We start from the raw sequence: 20,780 nt of genomic DNA on the forward strand, positions 1-20,780 counted from the left end.
GATGTTCATTCTTCTGATGTGGATATTCAGTCTTCCCAGCACCATTTGTTTAAAAAGACTATTCTTTCCTCCATTTGATCATTTTGGCACGTTTGCCAAAAATCAATTGACTATGAGTTTATTTTTCCCTTTTAATTCTATTTCATTGGCATATATGTCTACCCTAATGCTAGTACCACACTATTTTCACTGCAGCTTCAGAGTAAGTTTTGAAGTTGCGAAGTGTGACTTTTCCAACTCTGTTCATTCTCAAGATTTTTGAACTATTCTAGGTCACTTGTATTTCCATCTGAATTTTATTTATTCATTCATTCATTCATTTTTTATTTTAAATTTTTTTTAATTTTTTATAAACATATAATTTATTTTCATCCCCAGGGGTATAGGTCTGTGAATCGCCAGGTTTATACACTTCACAGCACTCACCTAGCACATACCCTCCCCAGTGTCCATAACCACACCCCCCTCTCCCACACCCTCTCCCCCAAACAACCCTCAGTTTGTTTTGTGAAATTAAGAGTCACTTCGTTTGTCTCCCTCCCAATCCCATCTTGTTTCATTCATTCTTCTCCTACCCCCTTAACCCCCCATGTTGCATCTCCACTTCCTCATATCAGGGAGATCATATGAGAGTTGTCTTTCTCCAATTGACTTATTTCGCTAAGCATGATACCCTCTAGTTCCATCCACGTTGTCACAAATGGCAAGATTTCATTTCTTTTGATGGCTGCATAGTATTCCATTGTGTATATATACCACATCTTCTTTATCCATTCATCTGTTGATGGACATCTAGGTTCTTTCCATAGTTTGGCTATTGTAGACATTGCTGCTATAAACATTCGGGTGCACATGCCCCTTCGGATCACTACATTTGTATCTTTAGGGTAAATACCCAGTAGTGCAATTGCTCGGTCATAAGGTAGCTCTATTTTCAACTTTTTGAGGAACCTCCATGCTGTTTTCCAGAGTGGTTGCACCAGCTTGCATTCCCACCAGCAGTGTAGGAGGGTTCCCCTTTCTCCACATCCTCGCCAGCATCTGTCATTTCCTGACTTGTTAATTTTAGCCATTCTGACTGGTGTGAGGTGGTATCTCATTGTGGTTTTGATTTGTATTTCCCTGATGCCGAGTGATGTGGTACACTTTTTCATGTGCCTGTTGGCCATCTGGATGTCTTCTTTGCAGAAATGTCTGTTCATGTCTTCTGCCCATTTCTTGATTGGATTATTTGTTCTTTGGGTGTTGAGTTTGCTGAGTTCATTATAGATTTTGGACACTAGCCCTTTATCTGATATGTCATTTGCAAATATCTTCTCCCATTCTGTCAGTTGTCTTTTGGTTTTGTTAACTGTTTCCTTTGCTGTGAAAAAGCTTTTGATCTTGATGAAATCCCAAGAGTTCATTTTTGTCCTTGCTTCCCTTGCCTTTGGCAATGTTCCTAGGAAGATGTTGCTGTGGCTGAGGTTGAAGAGGTTGCTGCCTGTGTTCTCCTCAAGGATTTTGATGGATTCCTTTCTCACATTGAGGTCTTTTATCCATTTTGAGTCTATTTTTGTGTGTGGTTTAAGGAAATGGTCCAATTTCATTTTTCTGCATGTGGCTGTCCAATTTTCCCAACACCATTTATTGAAGAGGCTGCCTTTTTTCCATTGGACATTCTTTCCTGCTTTGTTGAAGATCAGTTGACCATAGAGTTGAGGGTCTATTTCTGGGCTCTCTATTCTGTTCCATTGATCTATGTGTCTGTTTTTGTACCAGTACCATGCTGTCTTGATTATAACAGCTTTGTAATAGAGCTTGAAGTCCGGAATTGTGATGCCACCAACTTTGGCTTTCTTTTTCAATATTCCTTTGGCTATTCGAGGTCTTTTCTGGTTCCATATAAATTTTAGGGTTATTTGTTCCATTTCTTTGAAAAAAATGGATGGTATTTTGATAGGAATGTGTTAAATATGTAGATTGCTTTAGGTAGCATAGACATTTTCACAATATTTGTTCTTCCAATCCAGGAACATGGAACATTTTTCCATTTCTTTGTGTCTTCCTCAATTTCTTTCATGAGTACTTTATAGTTTTCTGAGTATAGATTCCTAGCCTCTTTGGTTAGGTTTATTCCTAGGTATCTTATAGTTTTGGGTGCAATTGTAAATAGGATTGACTCCTTAATTTCTCTTTCTTCTGCCTTGTTGGTGTAGAGAAATGCAACTGATTTCTGTGCATTGATTTTATATCCTGACACTTTACTGGATTCCTGTATAAGTTCTAGCAGTTTTGGAGTGGAGTCTTTTGGGTTTTCCACATATAGTATCATATCATCTGCGAAGAGTGATATTTGACTTCTTCTTTGCCAATTTGGATGCCTTTAATTTCCTTTTTTTGTTTGTTTGTTTGTTTGTTTTTATTTGTCAGAGAGAGAGGGAGAGAGAGCGAGCACAGGCAGACAGAATTGCAGGCAGAGACAGAGGGAGAAGCAGGCTCCCTGCCGAGCAAGGAGCCCGATGTGGGACTCGATCCCAGGACGCTGGGATCATGACCTGAGCCGAAGGCAGCTGCTTAACCAACTGAGCCACCCTTTTGTTGTCTGATTGCTGAGGCTAGGACTTCTAGTAGTATGTTGAATAGCAGTGGTGATAAAGGACATCCCTGCCATGTTCCTGACCTTAGCAGAAAAGCTTTCAGTTTTTCTCCATTGAGAATGATATTTGCGGTGGGCTTTTCATAGATGGCTTTGATAATATTGAGGTATGTGCCCTCTAGCCCTACACTTTGAAGAGTCATTCATTCATTTTTAAAGATTTTATTTATTTATTTGACAAAAAGAGACATCACAAGTAGGCAGAGAGGCAGGCAGGGTGGGGGGGAGGAGGCTCCCTGTTGAGCAGAGAGCCCAATGCGGGGCTTGATCCCAGGACCCTGAGATCATGACCTGAGCCAAAGGCAGAGGCTTAACCCACTGAGCCATCCAAGCACCCTCCATCTTAGAGTCAGTTTGTCAATTTCTGTAAAATAAAAAGCTTGGATTTTGATAGATTACATTGAATTAATTTGGCAAATACTGTTATATTAATAAGATTAAATTTTTCAATCCATGAACATGGGAGATTTTTTTCCATTTACTTAGGTTGTCTTCAATTTTTTTCAACAGTGTTTTGAGGTTTTCATAATACAAGTTTTACACTTCTTTTGTAAATTCATTCTTAAATACTTTATTCTTTTTGATGCTATTATAAGCTGGATGCCTTTTATTTCATTTTCTTGCCTACTTGCTCTTCTGGTACAACATTAGTAAAAGTGGTAAGAGCAGACATCCTCATCTTCTTCCTGATCTTAGGAGGAAAAAGTTTAATCTTTCACCATTAAATATGATAGTACCTACTTTTTGCAGATGGACTTTATCAGGTTGAGGAAGTTCCCTTCTACTCTTTGTTGATTGGCATATTTATCAGGAAAGGGTGTTGGATTTTCTCAAATGCTGTTTCTGCATCTATTGAGATGATTATGTGCCTTTTGTTCTTATTCATGTAATACGGTATATTACATTAATTGATTTTGGATATTAAACCAACCTTGCATTCTTGGGAAGTCTCACTTGGTCATGATATGTAATCCTTTTCATAAGTTTCTGGATTCAATATTATACTTTATTGATGACATTTCCATCTATATTCACAAGAGATGTACTTGTATTTTCTTAGGATGTCCTTATAGTATATCAAGGTAATATTGGCTACATAGAAAACTCTTTGGCAAGAATTCTTGAAGAACTGACATTAATTCCTCTTTAATTATTTAGTAGAATTCACCAGTAAAGTCATCTGTACCTGGGCTTTTCTTTGTGGGAAGTTTTACTGCTAATTCAATCTCCTTACTTGTGATATTCAAGTTTTCTATTTCTTTAGATTTCCTTTTTCTTTTTTAATCTACTCTGGTAGCTCATATCTAAGAATTTATCCATTTTCTTTCACTTTTTTGATACTGAAAAATTAAAAACCTATCTACTGTCTGACAATAAGTTAAATAAATGATTGTACCTCTATAAAGCAAATATGACTTAATCATTAGAAAGTCTGATCTTTAAGAATGTTTGATAATATAGGAAATTCTAGTTACATGCAATATAATCCCAATTTGTTTAAAATATATGATTATAACATGGTCAGAAGCACAAGTTCTGGAGTTAGACAGACTTGGGTTTACTGCCAGATCCAACATTGGCAGTTGTGTGAACTTAAAAGACAGGTCCCTCCAGATCTTCAGTTTTATCCTCTTCATCTAAAAATAACATCTCCCTCACAGAGCTATCTAGAGAGCCAACGAGAGAATGCATAAAAGCACTTATCACAATTCTTGAAACAAGGTAAGCAGTAAATAAATGATACTTATTGGGGCACCTGGGTGACTCAGTCAGTTAAGTGGCTGCCTTTGGCTCAGGTCATGATCTCGGGGTCCTGGGATCGAGCCCTGTGTTGGCCTCCCTGCTTAGTGGCAAGTTTGCTTCTCCTTCTCCCTCTGCCCTTTCCTTCCCCTCTGCTCATCCTCTTGCTTTCTAAAATAAATAAAATCCTTTCTAAAAAATTAATGAGACTTGGGGCACCTGGGTGGCTCAGTCAGTTAAGCATCTGCCTTCAGCTCAGGTTATGATGCCAGGGTCCTGGAATTGAGCCTCATATCGGGGTCCTTGCTCCATGGGGAGCCTGTTTCTCCCTCTCCCTCTGCCTGCCACTCCCCCTTGTGTTCTCTGTCCAAAAAAAATGACATATTTTTTTAAATGGCATTTATTGTTGTTATTATAATGATTGCATTAACATTACAGATTCCTCATCTGTTGAACCCATGGGTGGCTGATTCTCAACAGATTTGAATGCAGTGAAATTGTCTTCTTACTAAAACTAGACTAGACCTAATATTTTTGTGCAGAGATGCAAAAGGTACCTATGACTGCAAGATGGCTATCAGAACCGCAAATGCATACAACCCCTTGACCTAGAAATCCCACTTCCAGGAATTTACCCTTCAGACACATTTTTCATAAATATGAAACAACATCCACTGTTCACTTTTGCTTAAGAACAAAAGATTGAAAACAGCCTCAATTTCCCTTCAAAGGGAATTATGTCATTAATATATCCTATAGCTTACTGCTCAGCTATAAAGAATAATGTATTCATATACAAGATCTCCAAGATATATAATGGAATAAGAAAAGCAAGGTGAGGGGTGCCTGGGTGGCTCAGTCATTAGCATCTGCCTTCGGCTCAAGTCAGGAACATGGGATCCTGGGATTGAGCCCCATATCAGGCTCCCTGCTAGCACAAAGCCTGCTTCTCTCTCTCCCACTCCCCCTGCTTGTGTTCCCTCTCTCACTGTGTCTTTCTCTGCCAAATAAATAAATAAAATCTCTTTTAAAAAAAAGAAAAAGAAAAAGAGAAAGCAAGGTGAACACCAGTGTGTATGGCATGCTACCTTCACATAAAAATAATGAGGAAAGAACTTTACACTTTTGTCTTTGAATAAATAAATCCTGGAAGAATCACCAAAAATCAATAAAAGTGAGACAAGAAGAACTGGTTTTGGTGGGGGGAGAACAAGAGTAGGACTAAGAATCCTCACTATAAACCTTTACCACTCCCTGAGCTTTTAAATCTTCGTTGATGTATAACGTACATATAGAAAAGTGTACATGTCATAAATGTGCCACTGTATCCATTTTTACAAGCTGACCACAACTGTATGGCCAGACCCAAATCATGAAACACAGCAGCCTCCAAAGCCCCCTCATCACTCCTTCCAGCCACTCCATGCCCTGCACAAAGATAATCACTTATAATAGGATACCTTTGCTTTGTCTGTTTTTATACTTTTATAGATGGAACTATAATACTTATAATATATATACCCTCTTAGTGTCTAACTTCTTTCACTTATGTTGTTCAAACAATTACCCACTTTGTCATAAATAGTTGAAAACCATTCATTTCTAATGTCCGATATTATTCTGTACGGTGTGTATAGTGCAATTTATTTTTCCAGTCTAGGTTGATTGACATTTGGTTTGTTTCATATGTAGAGTTAATACAAATGGTAATTCTATCCATGTTTTTATTCATTATCTTTTAGAGCATAGGCTTCTCTTGGGTATAAACCTAGGAGTGGAATTGCTGGATTATAGTGTAGACATGTATTCCGTTCTAGTAATTACTGCCAAATGGTTCCCCAAAGTGATTATACCAATCTACATTCCTGCGAGCAATAGAAATTTTAGTTGACCTACATCCTTGCCAACATTTGGTATTGCTAAACATTTCATTTTAGTCATTCTGGTGGATGTGTAGTGGGATCACATGGTGGTTTTAATTTGCATTTTCCCGATAACTAAGGAAAAGGTGCTCAACTTCATTAGTCATTAGGCTAATATCAAGTGATTTTTGAAGTATGTAAATATATTACCTACTCAAGAAAATACATAGATATTTTCATTATTTTTTTAAAGATTTTATTTTTTAAGTAATCTCTGTGCCTAACATTGGGCTCAAACTTACAACCCTGAGATCAAGAGTTACATGCTCTCCTGACTGAGCCAGCCAGCTGCCCCCAAGTATTTTCATTATTTTAAAAAGAATTCATGACCCCAGGGTCCTCACTGCAAAGATTAAAGCCCATGGAAGGGGTGTGTGTGTGTGCGCGTGCGCGTGTGCACGCATGTGCGCTCATATGCCTGTGTGTGCCTGTGGGTATATCTGGTGTGTGTAGACTTGGGCTTTACTGGGTAATGGTGATTTCTAGCTAACAAATGTTTTCTCCAACAATCAGACTACCTTGAACAAGAAACATGAAAGACTCAGAATCTCAGTAAGAGAACAGTGGCCCCAGCTCATTAGTTTGGTTCAAATTCCCCCAGTAATCTTCCTACCTCCTTCTCCTCCAAGAGGATGTGGTGTGGGAGGTTGACCTGGACCTGTTCAGGAATTAAGAACTGGAACTTGTTTGTTCTGCTGGGTTGAGGTGACCACTTATCAGCGAACATGCAATAATCCTTGATGTCCCAGATCTAGGCACAAAATGTGGGTTAGCAGCCCAGCACCCCTTGATACCAACACCAACTTACCCTGTGAAGCCCTCCCAGACTTCTTCTCTTCACTCTGAGGTGTGAGCACTTACCCCTTTGAGATACCCAGACCCTCAGGGTCAGAAGGGGCCCTAGGGATCTTCTAGGCCAGACCCCTTAGCTGGCACGCAGAGAGGGTATGACGGGCCCCAGGATAAGCCACTCTGGCCTCACATCTCACCACAAAGCATGAAATCAGCTCCTGAGACAGGGGATCACAGACAGCTGCACAGCTGAGGGTGAGGGAGTGGCAGGAAGGACCAGTGCGGGGACAGAAGGGACCCACTAGGGGAGGCTTCATGGAGGGCCCATTGGAGCCACGTCCTCACTCACTTCCTGGGTGCACCAGAGCAGAAGAGGACTTCTCCTGCCCACTGTTTTACAAACGAAACCAGTACCCAGAGGGAGGAGAGACTAGGTGAACGCCACACACGGCAAAGAGGTGGCTGGAGTTTGCCCAGCCAGCCCTTCCTCACCTTGATGTATCCTGTGCAGTCCCCTGTGATAAGGATCCAGTCCTTCTCGTCCGTGGCCATGGCACCCACAACCACATCCCCCTCACTCAGGCAGTCCACAGGGAACTTCCCCAGCAGGCCGCCGGCCCCATGTGTGGACCAGGCATAGATGAGGCCATCAATGCAGCTGCTCAGCAGGGCGGCTATGTGGGGCTGCCGAGGCCTGGTCTGCAGGAAGATGATCTGTGCGAGACAGACGGGCCCACTCAGCGGTGCTGGAACTTACCCCAGCCACAGCCACGTGGAGCTGAGGGGCCTGGGCAAGTCCCTACCCCCACTCCGCCCCACCCAGTTTCCCAGATGCCCAGACAGAATGGTGACCATCTTCCACTGCTGCCTAACTGGTAACGAGGAACACTTTAGTGCCCTGTGAGCCCCATGTGCACAGGGCATTTGGGTCTTTTTTTTTTTCCACTGTTTTATCCTCGGCAACTACAATGGTGCCTGACACATGGTACATGATCAGTGAATGTCTTGAAGAAGACATTCAAGGCTCAGTTGGTCAAGCAGCCTCTCATGATTTCGGTCATAGTCAAAGGTCAGGCTTTGAGTCATCTACTTGGATCAGACTCAGAGGCTGAAAGGGATGGGCTCTCTGGGGCAACTGCTTCCAGGAATCCATCCTTTCAGTGAACTTACACAGGTGCCCAGAAGCACAGGTACAGGGACGTTCAACGCATGTCTATTAAGAGAAGATGGGCTTAATTGTTTGTGACCCCTCCAAACTATGGGGTGCTATGCAATTATTCCAAAGAATCGGATGAGTTAACAAAAGAATAAGATTTCTCTAAATTACTGATACGAAAACATACCCATGCCATATAGTTAAATTTTTAAAAAGTAAATGGTAGGACATAGCTATGATTTAACACCACTGATCTAAAAATAAGAAAGATAAAGGCTAACCCAGTCCACCAATTCTCTAGCAGTGCCTGTGGCTTCCACTACTAGGTGGGGTAGAGGGAGTAAGACACAAGGGGCCTTTATATTTTGCTTTACACACACTTCTCTTTTTCCTTTTTTTAACCAGCTAGCATGACGACTTTTAAAAGTCTTTTAAAGGCTTTTTTCTTTAAAGTAATCTCTACACCCAACATGGGACTTGAACTAACAACCCAAGATCAAGAGTTACATGTTCTACCTACTGATCCAGACAGGAGCCCCTAAGCCATTTTTCTAAAAGAGAGGAAAGCACCTTCAGAACCTGGAGGAGAGACTGCCCAGCCGCTCGAAGCTCTCCACGACTCCCCCACCCCCAGGCTGGACCCAGCTCCGCAGGGTGCTGTCCCCAATTCCTAAATCCTTGGTGCCCTGGAGCTGGGGAAGGGGCCAGTCCCGCCACACCCTCACACAACTACGGTGTGGATTCACTGCGCCCCTGGTAGGGACTTAAGGAACCCAGTCTCTGAATTACCCTATCTTTGCAGATCGAAACCAGAAGGGGCCTGAGAGCCACCTCGTCTAGTGGTGACAATACAGTGAAGGGCATCCAGGGTCAGAAAGGGGAGAGGTGCAAAAGGAAGGGAGAGTAACAGAGATGACCCAACCCCTACTCCCCTGTTGTACAAAATACCCTACCAGAGCACAGAAGGGCATTTTAACAGTAGATTCTGGCAATGCTGCTTCTCCTACCTCCCAGTCCAGCCCATCAACCAGAAGGGGCCCCCCAACAACACCCCATGCACACCCAAGGAGCTTCCCCCCTTTGGTAGCCCTGAAGCCAGAATCCTGAGTGGTAACTTCACCTGCACCACGCCTCTCCAGGTACTGGGGAGAGCCAGGCTGGCCCCCTAGGCTCGTGGGCCGTGTCCTTTCCAGGCCATCCCCACTGTTCGCACCAGCTCACAGCCCAGACCCTGCCCGAGCATGGCCCACCTTCTCCACCGAAGCGTTGGACTGCAGCAGTATCTTCTTCTGGAATTCCCCTCTTTGAGCATCTCTGATGATTGACTGTTTGCCGTGGGGTGTTCTTAATATCTTGGGGCTTCCAGAGTGGACAGGTTTCTAGAAAGAACAATGGGCCCCCGAGCTCATCATGGGAGGGTCACCCTACCCAGTGGGGAAACAGAGACCAGAGGCAGATGCCGAAAGTATGACCTGCCTAGTCCCCCTCTGTCAATCCACAGCCCTGTGAAAGGGACAGGCGGGTGTTGGAGGGATCCTGCAGTAAAGGCATTCCAGTGCTGGGGAGTCTCTATTTTAAACCAGCAGCTTCTGCTCTCAGGACAGAGACTTGAGTTTGCCTTTGGGGAAACACCCCCCCACACTTTGTCCTGGAAGAGACCCTGGACCAAAGGTGAGGACTAGGGTGTGTACAGCCATTGCTCCAGAAGATGAGAACGCAGTGATGCCGCCGGCTACCCCAGAGGTGGTCTGAGCGTCCTGTAATAAGGCACAGTGTGCGTATCTTACACTTGAACACGTCCGAGCAGCCATGAGGGACCCAGTCTGCATTGCCTGTGCCCAACCAGTGTCATGTGTTTGCACAAGGTGGGGTTTCTCTTTCAAGCCTCAATTCCCAGGAACAGGAATCAGGCTTCAATTGCTGAAGCCATCTGCTGGGCTCCCTCGGCCCCACACAAGACATTGTCTTAACTGCGGGAAGTAGGAGGCCAAGCCCCCCACTCCAGCTCCCTCCTCCCCTCAACATGAGACCAACAGAGGCTGGAAGGGTTAATCCTGGGGCCGAGATGAGGGCTCAGGGGAGCAGGGAACTAGTCTGATCTCTAGGGAGCCTCCAGTGGCTCATCTCTGCCAGGTTACACTCACTGGAAGACTGAGAAAGTAGCCCAGGGAACTGGCCTGGGCGTCTAGGTTCTCTGGGTTGTTTTCCCTCTGGGTCCACCCCCCGCCCCAAGTTTGTAGACTGTAGGAAGGGAGCCTGCCCAGACTGAAGGAAGCAGAGTGGTGAGGGGTGGGCGGGAATCAGGTGAATCTAACCAGGGAGGGGAGCTGATGAACGTAAAGGTGCTCTGGAAAAAGGGGCTCACATGAGAACGCAAACGGACGACAGGCCCCTGGGGGGCCGGGGAGTGAGGGCAGCCACCAGGGGCTCAGCTCCTGCTCCCACCTGTCGGGGCATGGGCCTCTCTGGCTGCTTGTCTCTGGGGCGCTTCATCACTGGGGGGGCTGACATGAGGTTCCGTTGCAGGTTGGTACTGGTTGCGGCCTTGGCTCTGGGGCCTGGGGGCCATGCTGGCGGCTTGAATGCCCACTCTTGGTGCTCCGTGCAGGACTTGCTGGACTGGAGGCCCTCGGCCAGGAAGTTGTCCACCCCTTGCACCTGTGCCGGGGAGACACCCACCCCGCTGACACTGCAGTGCCCCAGAGGGACATGCAGGGCCTCCTTGGCCCGAGGCCAATACCCAAGGGCCCTCCAGGTGCCCCAGGCCTTACTCCATAGAAACTGAGTACCCTTAGAAACATCAAACCAGAGTTCATAACCCTGTCCTGGGGCCAACCAGGAATGCCCTGAGCTCCTGCAGGCGGGGCGCTGCTCCCATGAGGGACTCAGTCTCCTTATCCATGAAATGGACAGTGTTTTCCAAATATTTGTGAGGTTGGTTTTAATCTTAAGGGAAATTCCAGAGTATAAAACAGATAAAAACTGCCCTAGGAGAAGCCACTGCAATAGCCTCTGAGCTTCTCTCCCCAACATGTTTAGGAAATGACTGGGTGAGGTGATCCCGAAGATCCCTTCCAGCTTCTGTCTGCAAAGATAGTGTTAATTCAGAGATGGGGTGGGTCTCGGAGGTCCGTCCCACAAGCCCGGTGAGCCTGGACTGGGAACACATAACAGTGAGAAGTGAGATGGGAGATGCCTTCCAGGGGAGAATCATCCACTAGATGGAAAAGGACCAGAGCCACAGTCAGACCACCTGGGTCTGCACCGATCACTTCCGGGCTGTGCAACCTCAGGCAAGTTGCTTAACCTCCCTGTGCCTCAGTTTCCTTGTCTGTCAAATGAGAAAAATTCTAGAAACTAGCACCCACCTTCCTAGCTCCCAACCTCCTCCAAAAGAAGTTGTCACATGCCCTGTCCTTCCCAGGGGTGCTTCCTACCCCATCCCAGCCCCGGCACTCCAGCTGATTCTAACCCACCGTCAAGAGAGAGGCGGAGGGGATGGGGGTTGCTCCTGTCAACAATACCTTCTTGGGCAGCAGAGGCAAGGGGCTCAGAGAGGCGTTGAAATTGAGAATGGGCTTGAACAGGTTGACGTTCCAGAAAAGGATGTCCCCGTTGTAGGAAGAGGTCCCCAGGAACTGGTTCTGGTACTTGGCCATGCTCAGAACGTCCTCCTTGTGGAAGTTCTGCCAGTGGTAGCACGTGAGTGCCCGCTTGGTCTTGTGGGGCCTGCGCACAGGGCCGGAGGCAGGAGGGCAGACGGCTCGGCCTTACTGCTCCACATGGGTGGGAAACACCGGGGCCTTGAGAGTCCGGGAGGCAACTCGGAAGAGGGCACTCAGGTAGAAGCTCTGCCCCGCCGACCTCACTTACCAAGCACCTACTACCAAGGCCCTGTCCTCGGGGCTTTACAGAAATGCAGCTGACAAACTACCCCCTTCGGACATCTGAGTGAGGATTAAAGAAGAGAAGCCATGGCCCTAGAAAGACCCTCTGGAAAGGAAGAGGCCTTGCACATTCTGTTCCCTCTGCCTGGAATGTTCCTCCTACCCCAAGCCCTTTGCGTCCTCACTGAGTAGATCCCACTCCACTCACAACATCCTCACGTGAGCCTTTCCTGACCGCCCCTGAGACTAAATCAGAGTTCAATCCCCTCTCCACAGAAACCTCTACTTTTCTTCCTCACAGCACTCAACAGACTTTATCATTACACATGAAGTTCTTTGATTAGCATCGGCCTCCCGCTAGGAGGGCGGAGACACCATCATTCTTGGTTATACCTATCGCAAGCTCGTAGCACAAACGGGCGGATAAGCAGAGGAAGCACTGGACATTACCCACCACGAATTTCTGGCTGGTCTTCCAACCACTAGTGGAGCTAGGAAGGGGAGAACCCAGCTGAAGTAGAGAGAACAGTCAGCGGCCCTTAGCAGCTCCCACATACCCTTGCTACTCACATGAAACAAGTGATTCTCTTACTCCACCCGGTCACGTAGAACGCTCTGTTCATGTGGACAATCCCACTAATCTGTGGAAGAGGAAAGTAAACGAGCTCTAAGGCGCCTCGGAGAGAGTGGCCCTGGGCCAAGGAAGGAGACAAAGCTCTCCATGACGAAAAGCGTCCCCTAGAGGCGGTACGACTGTATATTTTTCAGAACGCTCTTACATCACATTCGCCCATTTGATAGACTTGGAGCAGGTAGAGAGGGTAGGGATCCACGTCCACTCAACAGAGGGATACTTGGGAGGTCACATAATGGAGTGATAGGCTCTGGACCAGATCCCTGGCTACTCAGCCAAGGGCTCCCGCTGAGCTGGTTCTAGGACTTTCCTAAGAGTGAGTCATGGGTTCAGGTCCCCAGGTGGGACTGCCGACTTTGCTCCGTGCCACACCCACACGCTGTCTCTAGAACGCCAGCAGATATTTCCGGAGCCGGAGTGAGCCTGGGGCTCACCAGCCCTCTTCCTAGAAGTGCCGTGAGGAGTTCCCGGACCCAGACTCGGGTAAGGCGCGCTTACAAACCCAACGAGAGTAGCTGGCACTCGCAGAGTGTTCAGTAAGGACAGGCAGTCTTACCCAGCTTCACTTGGCAGGCCAGGACCCACAGGCTCTGGGAGGCATGGAGGCGGGCCATCAATGGGCATAGCCTTAAAGGGGGGCTTAAACCCAGGGCACCCCAGGGTTGGGAGCGCTGTGCTTCGTGGCTCCTGTAGCACCCCTGGCCCTGATTGACAGAGCGGACTGACCTCCAGGTGGTCTGGGTTGGGGAAGACCAGCAGGCATTCACCAATGGTATAGTTCCACATCTTTATGGTTCCGTCACGCAAACCTGTGAGCAGGCAGCGCTCAGACTCATCCAGGCACATGGTGGTCATCTCCATCTGCTGGTCACCTGTCGCGGAGAACTGCATGGTCCGCCGGCCTGTCGCCACCTCCCACACACTCACCAGGCTACTCAGGCAGCCGCTCACCACCTGCGGGCGAACACAGAGCTGGGGCTCCTGGATAGGACAGCGCCTCTGCTCCTGGGGGTGGCCCCTGCCTATCATGGCTGGGGCTGACGCAGCCCCACAGCATCCCGAGAGGCCCGGAAAAGATGGGTATCCAGGGCCTTCCTCTGCACAGAGGAGTGAGGTGATCCTCCCACCAAGCGGTGGGCCTCCCATCCCCACCTCAGGCCGCCGGCCCCCCGCAGGGCTGCTTCCCATCCATGGGCCCCATGCCACCAGCCGCTGTGCTGACTGCTCCTTGGATACAGCCCTGGACACATCAGGGGGTGTCTGGGTCCTACCTGAGGGCCCCTGGTACTCCTGCCAGCCCAAGCAATGCCTGGCTCCAGCCCACTCACCTGCTTAAAAATCTTGCTGTAGAGGACTGCGCACAGGGGTAAGCTGTAGGTCGTGCTCCTCTCCCCTGCTTTCCCAGGCCTCTCAGTCTCCAAGTACCCTTTGAGGATCCCAATCTGTAGGTAAGGAGGGGGCAGGCAGCTGGGCCATCAGAAAGGCTCTACCTCAGTGACTGGCTCCAGCGAGAACCTTCCAATAAATCGCAGCACCAAACGTCCTGACTGCACACAGACCTGAGCCCAGTGAGGTCCCTTGGCTCCTCAGCCCACTGGCTGATATCTTTCTCACATCTTCTCCAGAGTCCAATGTCCCTCATAACTCCTGGGAAGCTTAAAACCTCCATCTGCTGTCCCCTCCTCCAGGGAGCCTTCCCTGACCACCCCAGGCTAAGGATCCTTTCTCTGTGCAACAAGGAGCACCTGGCATGCATCTTCATGCCAACACTGAGCATTTTCTACTGACATTCTCTGTTCTCCTTCTACCTCCTCAGTTCGCTGAGGGATGGGGCTGGTCTAAGGAGTGTATTCCCAGCACCTGCCCAGCAGCGGGGGCTCACTCCTTCCTGCACTCACCGAATAGGTGCTACAGATGAGACTGTCTTCATTTTTGTGGAAGTAGATGCTGGTGATGGGACAGTTCCCCAGGGCAAAAAGCTTCCCGCAGAAGGACTGGAGGCATATGTATTCCAGCATGTCCCACACACGGATGTTCTGGAGGGGGAGAGAGACGCTGCAGGGGGCCCTTGGGGGCCCTTGGGGAGACAGTGGGTGCCTGAGGCTTTGGGGCATGAGAAAGGCCTTCAGCTCATGGCGCAAGCACTTCCCACACCACCTATTGCACAGACGCCAATGGTACCACCGAGATGCCATCTTATGCTCAGATGAGGAAACTGAGGTTCACCCCGCCCCCCATGACCCAGAGCCTTCCCCCAAGGCCTCCACCTTGCTGGAGCGGCTGCCCCTCAGTGGTGAGGATGAGGACTGAGCAAGACAGCACGAGCCCCTGCAGACCCCCAGAAACTCCCCCACCAGCCTCCCTCAGCTAAAGCCAGGCACCACACACAGTGGCTACCCACACGGTCGCCAAAAAAAGCCCACCTGTCCCCACAGCAGCCTCCTCAAGTTCATCCCAAGGTGAGGCCCCACAGAAGTCCCTCTGGATGCCCACTGCTTGGAGCCACCAGCAGTAAGCAGGAAAGAGCATGACTCCAATCCATACCTTGCCTCTGCCCGTCACCGCCATGAGGATTTGTGCCAGCCTGTCCCGGTCCCCCAACCCTCCAGCCTCAGATCCTTCAGCAGAGGCCGTGACACCCAAGTGTTGGGGCCACTGGGAGAATTCCAGATAATAGCCAGTGTGGGCTGCGTTGGGGAAATTGGCCTGGGTGACCCAAGGGTCCTGCCAACTCTCAATCTACTGATTCCCAGAAGACACAAACGTGTGCCCTGAAGGACACCTGGAGCCATTGGCCGCTGCCCTACATCAGCCAAACCGCCACTGTCAAGCAGGTGGGGCGGGACCCTGAACACGATCCACGCAGAGATGCAAAGTGACAGGCCTGGAACCAGGGAGTCCCAGGTGCTGGAGAAGCTCCAGTCAGGCCCTGAGAGCCAGCGCAGCTGAGAAGAGGTCCCTAGGAGAGCTGAGGAGCAAGTTTGGGTCCTGGGGAAAAGGGAGGGCAGGGGAGTGGCTCACAAGCATTGTACGCCCACTACATGCCAGCCGCCCCATGGCCGCTTCACCGCCCGCCCTACTCTAACCCTCTCAACAACCCATCCTGTGGATGAGGGGACTGAGGCTTAGAAAAGGAAAGGACCTTGCCCAGGACCGCAGAGTAAGAAGCCAGGCTGGGCCGCATGGGAACCCAGCTCTGATGGATGGCTCAGAGTGGGGTGTGGGCCTCTACCAGGGGCTGACAGAGACCCCTGGGCCCCTCATGGTGACTCCACCTGGGACAGCCCTGTCTGTGTCCTAGACCAAGTGTGGAACCACAGGCAGGCCGGCCACACTGTCTCCCTGGGCGTCGGGCTGCCGCCAACTGCTGGCGCCCCACCTGGCCAAGCTAGATGGTTTTCCCAGGGCCAGTGTCTCTGCGGGGGACAGGCACTGGTGTGAGCGTAAGAGCTGTGCTCCCCGAGGCCAGCACCTTGTCCTTGGAGACGCTGAGGAGGATGTTGCTGTTCTTGCTGTTCACGAGGATGTGCGTCACGGAAGTCTGATGTCCCCTCATCAGCCACACAGGCTTTTTTAAGAAGAAGGGGTTCCACAGGCGGATGAGGGGGTCATAGCCACCGGTCACTGGGGTCGGAAAAATGGGTGTCAGCCACGGGGGGCCTACGAGGGGACCGCTCCTGAGACCAGGCCTTGACCCCCCACCCAGCAGGCGCAGCAGATGGGGGACTGCGGTTCTCATCTGCCCCTTTGCCGCCCCTTCCCCCCCACCTCCTCCATCATGCCAAGCAGAGCGTGTCACCACCCAGGTGCCCACCGACAGGGACCAGAGTGCCAGGAGAGGAGCCCGGACGGAGGCCAGACCCTGCAGTCCTCCCCCCCAGCTTTGATAATCCCCATGTCCCCAGCAACCTTCACCCCAGTTCCACCAGGCCTGGGGCTTCTGGGGGGCACACGAAGATGACTTACCCATTAAGTTCTTGTCTGGGCAGTAATCAAAGCAAAGAATCCCTTTTCTCAAGCTCAGCACCGAAAACCTACAACAGCAAAGGGGGAAGGCGGCAGGGTGGCAGCGACAGCTGCAGGCGGCCAGGGAGAAGCCATCACTCTCCACCCAAAGAGAGAGGCAGCCCCAGCAACCCTGTCTGGGGCTCACCCTGCAGCCAAGTCGGGGCCAAGCCCCACAGGCAGGACAGCTGCCGTGGGTCTCAGCCCCAAACCAGCAGCTCAGGGAGGAGGCACCCCACCCACCAAAGCAGAAAAAAACTCCTTACAGCCTGGATCCAGTTAACTTAGCCTGACCCTCGCTTCAACCATACTGAGACAGGCGTCCCCCCACTCATGATACAAATATTTAAAAAGAAGGGGATTCCAAGGGCCAGGGGAAGGGGAGCTCCCAGGTGCTGTGCCCCTGCCTGCTCTGTGCTATTTCCTGGGCTGGGGGCTATCTTGTGCATCACCGAGACGCCCCACATAACCCTAGAGAGTACCATCAGCCCAGTGCCACAGGGAGGACATAGAAAGCAGAAACTAAGAAGCTGGCCCAAGGCCACAAGGCTGGCAGGACGGGGGCGTCAGGATTCAGACCCAGGGTGGGCGTGGCAAGAAGAGGCAGGAGGCTCAGTGACCAGTGCTCCAGGAAAGGAACAGGTGCAGCCAGGTGGATGGGGGCCCGGTTGGTCAGGGTGACCCGGGCAGGGGTCTCAGGAAGGTCAGGCCTGAGAGTACTGGAACTTCCATGCCTCGGATGTGCTGTTCTCTCTTTATCCACACATCCTGCCTTGCCAGATCCTTCTACTCAAACTCCCCCTTCCCAATTCTACTCAGAGGCCCCCATTGCCAGGTACCCTGGCCCTCTAATGCAGCATGTCCTCCACTGAATTTACTCTCCCTTCCACTGCCAGAAGGATTCCTCAAAAAACCGAAACTTCAAGAAGAGCATATCAAATACATGTATTTTATTTATTGTCAAGCCATATATATCTCCCTCCGTGCATATATGCACAGAGAAATCTTCTGGAAGGATAGTCACCAAAATGTCACTAGAAATTATTTCAGGCTGATTCACTCATGCAACAAAGATTTACTGGCATCTCTACCTTCCGGGATTAGCAGGGGCATACCTAAGACGCTCCCCGCCCCCTGCCTTCATGGAGTTTTCCTTCCAAAGGGAAACAGCAGGAGCAGGTAAATGAACAGAGGGACAAAGGAGAGGGACATTTGCACACTGTGACAGGTCCCGCAGGGAAATAGACAGGTGGCTTTGACAGGGTAGCTGAAGGAGACCCGTCTGCAGAAGGCCGCTGTGCAGAGAAGGGACCCGAATTTCAGAGGGGACACAGGGAAGAAGGCCATGGCAGCAGTTCAGATGGCTTCGACTCGGTGGTGGGAGCAGAAGTGAGAGAAGAGGGGGAAGGCAGGGGAGACACTGTGGGTCAGTCCACACACCCAGCACAGGCTCCTTCCAACTCCATCCAGGGTCCTCCGCCCAGATGCACTGCTGGCGGCAAGCCCCAGAAGAATCCAGCTCGGGCTGGCTGCCAGGGAGCCCAGCTCTCAGGCCCACAGCGCCTCGAAGGCTGAGGCTGACTCTGGAGGCAGAGTTTGGGGGTGACAACGCACCAGACCCCACCTGTGGAGGCCATGACCTAAGAGGTCCTTACAGGGAACTGAAAACCAGCAAGCAGGCAGTGGTGCCACCTGCTAGCAAGCCCGAAGGGTCTGGGCGCTCTCATGTGTGTGAATACAGTCTCCAACCTGCCCCCAAAGTCCATCTCAAATCCCTCCACCTCATCTCCACTGGCCGATTTCAGGCCTGAATTATTACAATGGTGCCATCCCTGGAGTCCCCATCTCCACAGCTGCCCACACCGCTTGCCATAGAGCAGCCAGAAGAATATTCCCACACATCAGACCACACCGTTTCTGTGCTCAAAACCTGAACACTTGTTTATATCTCTTACCAGATAACTGTAAAAAGGTATGTTAGAGATGATCCGAGGGAGATTAACTTGGACTAGGTACTAGTGATATTAAAGTGTTATAGTATCTTCTGTGTGTTTAAAATTTTCAGTGACGAAAATGTTTTAAAAAATAAAAATAAAGAAGAAACAAAGGCATACCAGGCAGAAAGGAAGGATTCAAAGGCCCTGGGGCAGAAACATGCGTGAACCACAAGGGGGCCACAAGGGGGCTGGAGTAGGAAGGCAGCAGGGACAGACCACGGAAACGCTCATGGCCAGGATGAGGTGACCCTGTGATGTCCACCTGCCACTGAGACCCAATAAGCAAATAAAAGAAGCTGAATAAAACACGTATCACAGACACGAGGTAATACTACCACCAAAGCAGAGAGACGAGCCTCTGTTACAAATCAGCTCCAAGCAAAATCCCACCATAGCACCTCAGTCAAGGCCCAGAAGTCACAACTGAAGCTTCCCCACAGTATCTGGCCTTCTCTGGGGCCCCTCCTCCACCCAGCAGCTGGTCCCAGGGCTGGGGTGGGGATGTGCATAGGGGGCTCTGGCTTACAAGACACTGGAGGTACAGTGAGGCCTGAGGCAAGTCCCCTGCTCAAACGTCTCAGGTTTCCAATCTGTAAAATGAGGAGCTGCACCAAATTAGCCCTACCATCCCGGGATCAAATTTCCCTCTGGAAAACAACCAGGACAGGAAGGGATGGGCAGAGATGGGGCCTAAGTGGCCCTCAGCCTTCCCGCTGTGCCTCACCCAGCTGCTCCCCCAACACAGGCTCCCCCAAGAAGATGTGGCTCATGGTTCAACCTGCCCAGGAACAAAATGTCACAGACCTGAAGGGTCCATGGGATAAAGACCTGCGGCAGGAAGAAAACAGCAGAGGCAAGAGGGAAAAAAATCCCTCAGGAGCAAATACCTACTATGAAATGCACAGTGAAAGATACACATGAGGGGCGCCTGGGGGGCTCAGCTGGTTGAGCATCAGACTCTCGATTTTGGCTCAGGTCATGATCTAGGGGTCGTGAGATCAAGCCCCGTGTCTGGCGCGGAGGCTGCTTAAGAGTCTCGCACACCCTCTGCCCTTCCCTACCCTCCCTCTCTCTAAAAAATTAAATAAATAAAAATTTAAAAATAATTTTTAAAAAGGTAAAGGGAAAGCAATAGAAGTGAGACATTTGAGTGGGGATTAGGCGAGGGAAGGATTGAGGCTTTATTTATAATGTTTTACTTTTTTACAGGGTCAACCTATGTATGTAGACTTACTAGTGTGAGTAATCACTGATGAGGAAGGAAGGGAGGGGGGAAGCAAAAAATCTAAGATCCACTCTGAGCTAGTGGAACCTGGAATAAAGGAAAGAGATTAGAACCATCTCCAAAGACTAAGTGCTGCCAGTTACCGACCACACAGCACGAAGAGCAGTCAGCCCTGGGATGAGGGAGAGAAGCCCCATGGCCACCGCCTTCTACAGACGAGGACCCTGAGTGAGGGGCACAGAGAGAAAGCAGCTCACATTCATTCCTCCATTCAGAAAAAACTCTTCTGACTGCTTACACTAGGTGCCAGCTTCTGTGAGTTTTACATATAAATCGATGGATAAAAGAAGCTTGTTGTATGATTAAAACCACACTCCATAGGGACGCCTGGGTGGCTCAGTTGGTTAAGCAGCTGCCTTCTGCTCAGGTCATGATCCCAGCGTCCTGGGATCGAGTCCCACATCGGGCTCCTTGCTCGGCAGGGAGCCTGCTTCTCCCTCTGCCTCTGCCTGTCTCTCTGTCTGCCTGTGCTTGCTCTCTCTCCCTCTCTCTCTCTGACAAATAAATAAAATCTTAAAAAAAAAAAAAAAAAAAAAAAAAAAAAAAAAACCACACTCCATAAAAGTTCTTATAACCCAGCGAGATCCACCAGATGCTCCTGTCCTGGGGGCAGGTGCACTCTCAGCAGGGAGGGCCACAGGCAGCTGAGGTGAAGCCAGACCTTCCCACACACTGTCACATCCTCCCCCATCTGGTCACCCCCCACTCCAGCCTTGGGATAGGT

At 49.6% G+C, this 20,780-nt stretch overlaps 1 protein-coding gene across 1 annotated transcript in view; it reads right to left on the reverse strand.

Moving 5' to 3' along the window:
• EFCAB8 (EF-hand calcium binding domain 8) overlaps positions 1 to 20,780 on the reverse strand; it is a 60,558-nt gene that overhangs the window by 11,955 nt on the left and 27,823 nt on the right. The window contains exons 12-22 of the mRNA XM_044262342.1: positions 16,736 to 16,803; positions 16,242 to 16,393; positions 14,668 to 14,805; positions 14,098 to 14,211; positions 13,496 to 13,723; positions 12,706 to 12,776; positions 11,773 to 11,977; positions 10,694 to 10,906; positions 9,499 to 9,627; positions 7,585 to 7,806; positions 6,914 to 7,051 (exon numbers count right to left, since the gene is read on the reverse strand). Of these exons, the coding sequence (XP_044118277.1) occupies positions 6,914 to 7,051; positions 7,585 to 7,806; positions 9,499 to 9,627; positions 10,694 to 10,906; positions 11,773 to 11,977; positions 12,706 to 12,776; positions 13,496 to 13,723; positions 14,098 to 14,211; positions 14,668 to 14,805; positions 16,242 to 16,393; positions 16,736 to 16,803 (1,678 nt within the window). The remainder of the gene's footprint in view (positions 1 to 6,913; positions 7,052 to 7,584; positions 7,807 to 9,498; positions 9,628 to 10,693; positions 10,907 to 11,772; positions 11,978 to 12,705; positions 12,777 to 13,495; positions 13,724 to 14,097; positions 14,212 to 14,667; positions 14,806 to 16,241; positions 16,394 to 16,735; positions 16,804 to 20,780) is intronic.

The sequence above is a fragment of the Neovison vison genome, chromosome 8 (genome assembly GCF_020171115.1).
Source record: "Neovison vison isolate M4711 chromosome 8, ASM_NN_V1, whole genome shotgun sequence".
In the NCBI taxonomy this organism is placed as follows: domain Eukaryota; kingdom Metazoa; phylum Chordata; class Mammalia; order Carnivora; family Mustelidae; genus Neogale; species Neogale vison.